General features: G+C 35.3%; 1 protein-coding gene across 1 annotated transcript; it reads right to left on the bottom strand.

Moving 5' to 3' along the window:
• Positions 1 to 2,930: 2,930 nt before the first annotated feature.
• LOC128869228 (uncharacterized) lies at positions 2,931 to 5,500 on the bottom strand. The gene is made up of 2 exons (XM_054111760.1): positions 5,480 to 5,500; positions 2,931 to 4,878 (listed from the first exon to the last, which is right to left on the bottom strand). Exon 2 carries the CDS (start codon positions 4,808 to 4,810, stop codon positions 4,055 to 4,057), a length of 756 nt encoding a protein of 251 aa, XP_053967735.1. The 5' UTR covers positions 4,811 to 4,878; positions 5,480 to 5,500; the 3' UTR covers positions 2,931 to 4,054.
• Between the last annotated feature and the right edge of the window lie 984 nt (positions 5,501 to 6,484).

Below are 6,484 nucleotides of genomic sequence, written 5' to 3'. Positions count from 1 at the left end.
ATAGAAGGAGGAACTCGGCCCAACACCCAAAAAAGGGTGTAAGCTCCAATAGCTATTGTTATTACAAACTCGTAATTCTACTCGCAATTACTACTTTGGAGATTTTTGGGGTCGCTCATAACAAATCCGATGCAAAATTTCAAAATTCAAAATGGCGGTTCCATAACCAAAAAGCGGAACTAAGGTCATAAACCTTAACACCCTGAGAATTTCGGACTCGTTGATAACCGTTATTTTGAGAAGCCACTTTCACGAGGTAGCTCATAATAATTTGCGATTCGCTCGTAATCACACACCTTAAACGGAAACCCTATTTTGCTCAAAGTTAATTTATTTTGGATTTTTTATAACGGGTGATTTTTTAGCTATTATTATTTTTAACACTTCGTTTGAACAGCTGTCGCACGTTTCTTGTTTTGTTTCACTGTCAAACATCTTCAGTTTGGTCTATAATTTTACCATGAATCGTCTTACAAACGAATAACGCTTGCAAATCATTGAATTTTATTTTTAAAATGCGTGTTCTGTTAAGAAAGTTTAAGATCCACTTTTTTATCGAAAAATTGTGTTCGGCGACGAAGTTCATTTTTGGATCAATGGGTACGTAAATAAGCAGAATTGTCGATTTTGGAGTGAAGATCAGCCAGAAGAATTACAAGAGCTACCAATGTATCCAGAAAAGGTCACAGTTTGGTGCGGTTTATGGGCTTCAGGTATCATTGGACCGTACTTCTTTAAAGATGCTGCTAATCGTAGCGTAACTGTGAATGGTGAGCGCTACTGTGAAATGATATCCAACTTTTTTTCGCCCAAAATGCAAGAGCGTGACTTGCATGACATGTGGTTTCAGCAAGACGGTGCCACATGCCCCACAGCACGCGTAACAATGGACTTGTTGAGAGACCAGTTCGATGAACATTTTATTTCACGTTCGGGACCTGTCAATTGGCCACCCAGATCGTGCGATATAACGCCTTTAGATTATTTTTTGTGGGGCTATGCTAGAGCTCATGTCTATTCAGACAAGCCTGCTTCAATTGACGCATTGGAAGACAACATTACAGCATTTCTATGTGAGATACCGGCCGAAACATTGGAAAGAGTATGCCAAAATTGGACTAAGTCGATGGACCATTTGAAGCGCAGTCGCGGTCGTGCATGAAATAATCTTCAAAAATAAAATTATATGGACTGTACTATCGATTTTAATAAAATTTTCATGCATTTTTCTGAATTTTACGTATGTTGTTTTTGAAAAACTTTCCTATAGCTCTTAAAAAATCACCCGTTATATGGTTATTGTAGTATTAAAGGCCATTCATGCTAACCATATTTGTCGTTCAGCATATACGGCCTGTTACATCCTAACTTTTACTTTAGTATAAGGTGAAATTTTTAGAACGTCTCTCCCAAAGCACGTATTGGTTTCTCTGGACAGAATCGTGATAAGTGCACAAAAATAAAATGGAAACCGGCCCACTATAAACAAAAATAAAAAATAATTTTTTATTTGCAAACCTGTATAATTTGTCTGATTTATCCCCCATTGTAGCTCCAATTTTATGAAAAAATATCACTTACCGGGTCCAACACTCGAAGTGTAATCAACTTCAGTTGCCCGTGCATCAGCTGTCTGTTAGTTGGCTAAATGACAGTCCATACTATTGTTCACAATCGCGCGGAAGCATTTTGCCGAGAATAAACGCGAAAAAAGAAAATCAGTAATGGATTTCAACAAAATCACATTATTAGATTGCATTATTTTTGGCGGGAAAATCACAACCAGGGATTATTCGTGAACTTGAGCACCTTAAAGTAAAAAAAGTTTTTGTTTATCGCACCATTACTCGTTACAATGATACTGGTAGCATCGCGAAGCGTTCCGGTCATCAAAAGACTGCAATGCCACCTGAAATATTTCCAAAAGTGAAGAAGCGACTTGAGCGAAATCCCGACGAAGTGCCAATCAAATGGCGAAAGAACTGAAAATATCTGACCGCAGCGTCCGCCGCATACTGAAAAATTATCTCAAAGTCAATCCTTACAAGATCCAAAAGACTCATGATCTCACACCAAAGCAGCAACAAGTCAAATTTGAGAGAGCGAAGGAGTTGCTTCGCTTGGCCGAAAGCGGTCAGTTTCCGAACATTGTGTTTTCTGACGAGAAAATTTTGCAAATTGAGCAATTCGTAAACTCCCAAAACGATAATGTTTATTTGACTAACCGTTCATACGAGAATTTGGGTAATCGATGCTATGCTTTGAAGCCATGGACAGACATTTCGGAGGCATTTTAGACGTTTCAACAGAGCTCGGCACCGTCTCTCAAAGCCCGAGTGAACCAAGAATGGCTAAAAAACAACGTTCCGAACTTCATAACGTCCACACAATGGCTTTGAAATTGACCAGATACGAATCCGATGGATTATTCCCTTTGTGCCATTTTAGAGAGCAAGGTCTGAACTAAAAGATTCACCAGTCTCGAGGCGCTGAAAAAATACCTGCAAGTCACATTCGGGCAGCTTGCGTTTTGTTTCTGGACCGTCTCAAGGCCATAGTCAACGCATAAGGTGGTCATATCGAGCAAAAGTAAATTGATTCTTTATTTTGTATTATTTTCACACATATTTTACTTTGAATTGAATAAAAGTAATTTTCCTAACTAAATATATGGACTTTTGAATTTGTTATATTACATTTCGCGTGACGGACCCTGTAGATGTTTTCACAAATACTTTTCATATACATGTAAGTCCTTTTGGTCGCAAAATAAAGGACATCTTGATAACTATCTCTACATTATTTTAACGAAAAGTTAAATCGTTCTAGTTGTCAAGTGTTAAGCATTTCGTTTCCATTCTGATGGGCTACATAATCAATGCTTATACGTAGATGGATTCATTAGAAGTTGACAGAAAAAAAACAATGAATTTGTCCAAAAATAATTTTTATTGGAATAAACTTAAAATTATACGTTGCAATTTACCTGATAGTGCTGGGTTTGCATGTATTTTGATATTGAATGGAGACAATAATGTTTACTTAGGTGATTTTTCCCTTTTGTTTTTCCATTCTTATCAAAACATGGCAACAATGTTTTGCAGCTTGTCAATATCGAGACTATTTGATTGGCTGCCGGCGTCTAAAATTTAGATATACATATATACACATTTTCAGATATACGTAAACAAACGACTTACAAAGTAAACACAACTTCCATCAAACACGCAGTGGAAACAGTTGGCAATTCTCTCAAACCTATGGTTTGGCTTTGGTGGAAACATATTGTATAAAGGTATGAAATCTAAATTAAATACCGTACCGAAATTGTTTTCGAGTCTTCGATAGTGATCGAGTTTAAATAGTATCGTTATCGTTATAATGCCAGTTTCTGATGTCAAGCCAAACGGTTACACATTGCGTTATTAAATCGGAACTCGTAAGCTGATTTTAGAATTTGATATGAAATCGAATTCCTTTAACGCATTTCGTCAACAACAACAAATTTGATTCCGTGTCAACCCTTTGTACACTTTATTACGGCATCGGAATCTAGGACTCGGGGATTCCGCTTTGTTTAATAAGATTGCAAATAAATTATTATGCGTTAGTAATGAACAACATAAAATTGGGAAAGCAAATCCTGTATACGATAGTGAGTTCCATTTTGCCATTGTGATCTTAGTTATAAGCCCACAACTTACTCGTAAATACATGTACTAAAAATTCTTAACGCAAGTATGGAGGTTATTCATGTGACATTGAATAAGTATATGAGTCCATATACACGCACGCTTGCATGTGTGTTGTAGGCGTGAATGTGTGTCATTTACACACACTTAGGTTCGAATGTATTTACAAAAAACTTATATGAAATGTATGCACAACTTCAGATTTATACTTTTAGCATTAATTTCATAATTTGAGTGCATATACTGTTTTTCAAAAATTTGTTTTACCTGTTTATCGCTAAAGTTATTTATTACTAAATATTATTAACTTTTCGCTTATAGTACGCTTTAAAATTTAACACTTAATTTTTATTTCAAGAGGTTCACCGAAATTTTTTCACCTTCACACTAACACTAGGGATATGACTGCGGTAGCCATTAAAGAGATGCAAATATAACAATATTATATTTGATGTGCTCTTATCTGCTTTCCGAACGTCAATAAAATACTGCATAGTGTTGGAAGCGAAATAAATAGAGGCAGATGCATTAGCAGATGTTCCTTGTGCTGATAAAAAAGTCAATCCTATAGATCCAATTATTATAGGATCAACAAGCGCATATTTAAATTCTATAGATGCAAGCTTTTCATTCACATTTGAGTACAATGTGTCTAGTACTAAATGAGGCACGACTGCATTTTTAGCCGATGAGCTTAAATTTGACTCTATTTTTACTGTATTGTGTAAATTTGGTGGATTACCCAACACAGCAGTATATATATCTGCTCTGGTATTGACACTGATCTTCAGGATATAAATAGTTGCACTAATTGTTCCAATCAAACACGTTATAATTTTTTTATAATTAAGAATTAAATACTTAAATTTTACAATGCCAGGCAGCAAAGGTTGAAATTCCCTTTCTCCTCTGTAAAAAACACTTCTCACATGGGGCGACATGTATGTTTCTAGTTGTTGTTGATTCTTGTCGCATCTACTGCACATTTCAAATTCTGCCGTTGATGACTTTAAAGTTCGTGTCATACAGCGATTTAATAACCAACTAAACATTTTGCAAATGGGCGTACTTATTGCTTTACCGATGGCTCTCCAAATGGGCCATGGGTGTATTGACATCGCGCCACTGTTATAAGTGAGCTCTTCATTTTTCACTGCTTCATTCGGATGTTTATCATAGTGACCATCTGCAAAGAGACAAAAAACAAAAACACAGAAACGTTTAACGGGTTTGTCATGCTGCAAAAATACTAGCTGTGTTTAAATTGTTAGTATAATGATAATATACATGCTAGCAAACATATTGCTAGCATGCAACAAAGACGAACATTAACGGCGTTCTTAATATACGGCAAACAACAATGCACTCATAACTATGAAATAACTTCAAATGTGGTAATGCATATATGAAATGGTAGACGAGTCTCTGATGAAAATATTAGTTTTGCGTAACTTGAACATTCGCATACTATAAAGCACGTATGTCACTGACTAAATATCACTACAATCCTAATAAGTATACTCGTACACCAGAGACTATCCTAATGCAGTGTACAGCAGCTATCCGCTCTGATAGTTTCACAAAAATTATTTAAGTAAAAAAATTTTTTTATGTATCTATTGTAAAAAATAAGCTAGCGACTAATCTTGTTGGATTTTATATAAGGGTGAAAAAGTAACAAAACAAAAATTTAGAAAAACGTTGAAATAGGATTATATAAAGCGAAACATAAAGCACCTTCATAAAAAAAAAATTTTTTAATATACTCCAAACTTTTTATTACCTACTTGAAAATGGTAAAGAATGGCGGAAAGCAGCAGTCAATTTTTATTTAAAAAGTGGGTTTCCTTATTGCATAGGAGCTTTAGAAGGCGGACACGTCCAAATTAAAATGCCTCAACACTCCGGTTCGTTCTGTTTTAACTATAAAAATTGGTTTAATATAATATAATATATAATAGCTCTGTCCAACAGATATAGTGAGTTTCTCATGGTGGATATTGGCGCTAACGGTAGAGTGGCCGACGGTGGAGTTTTGAGCACTAAACATTTTAATAAGTTAGAAAATAATTAATTAAATCTACCAGAGCCAGGAAAAGTTACTCAAGAACTGGATATTGTACCGCACATGTTTATTGCTGATGACGCGTTTGCCCTTCGATGTAATTCAATGGAACTATTCGCGCAAAATAAACTTTCTTCAGAAGAGCGTTCATTTAACCGGAGATTGAGTTCAGCAAGTGTTAAAGTCGAAAATGTTTTCGAGAGAAAGCAGCAATAATATTATAATCTCGCTTCCCGGTTATCGAGACGTCATTTTTGAGAGTAATTGAAAACGCACGATACCTTGTTTTGACGGCAATTAGAACGCCGCCTCCTCTTAGTCTAGAGGCCCGAATTTCGAGCATTTTTTGACGATGAATAAAAAAAAAGCTGTTGATATTTTTACGATACATTTTTTTATCATTTATTTATTCATATATTAGGAGCACACAAAATAAATTTGAAGAAAAAAAAAATGAATTTTCATGGAGTTATGCGTCCTTGAAGTGGAAGGGGGGAAAAAAAGGCAGTGTCCCCGTCGTCACGATTTCTACCCTTGTGGTCATCTGAAAAAAAAAAAAATACAAATTCTTAATTAATATGAATGTCATTATCGTATGAACCAGAAAAAACGGAAAACAATTTTTTCCATAAAATGGCGGCTACTCAAAAAATTGAGGTCGATTTTTCTCTTATTTTTAAGCTTTCTCGAATTGTTTACACATATTAAAAAATTGAAATTTCCAGTT

This window comes from Anastrepha ludens, chromosome X, assembly GCF_028408465.1.
Source record: "Anastrepha ludens isolate Willacy chromosome X, idAnaLude1.1, whole genome shotgun sequence".
NCBI classification, from domain to species: Eukaryota; Metazoa; Arthropoda; class Insecta; order Diptera; family Tephritidae; genus Anastrepha; species Anastrepha ludens.
The sequence above is the reverse complement of the archived record's forward strand: the minus strand, read 5'-3'. Positions and strand labels throughout refer to the sequence as shown.

Bases quoted from the DNA above. Each gene is read 5' to 3' on its own strand.
- LOC128869228 (XM_054111760.1), bottom strand. From the start codon at position 4,810: ATGTCAATACACCCATGGCCCATTTGGAGAGCCATCGGTAAAGCAATA.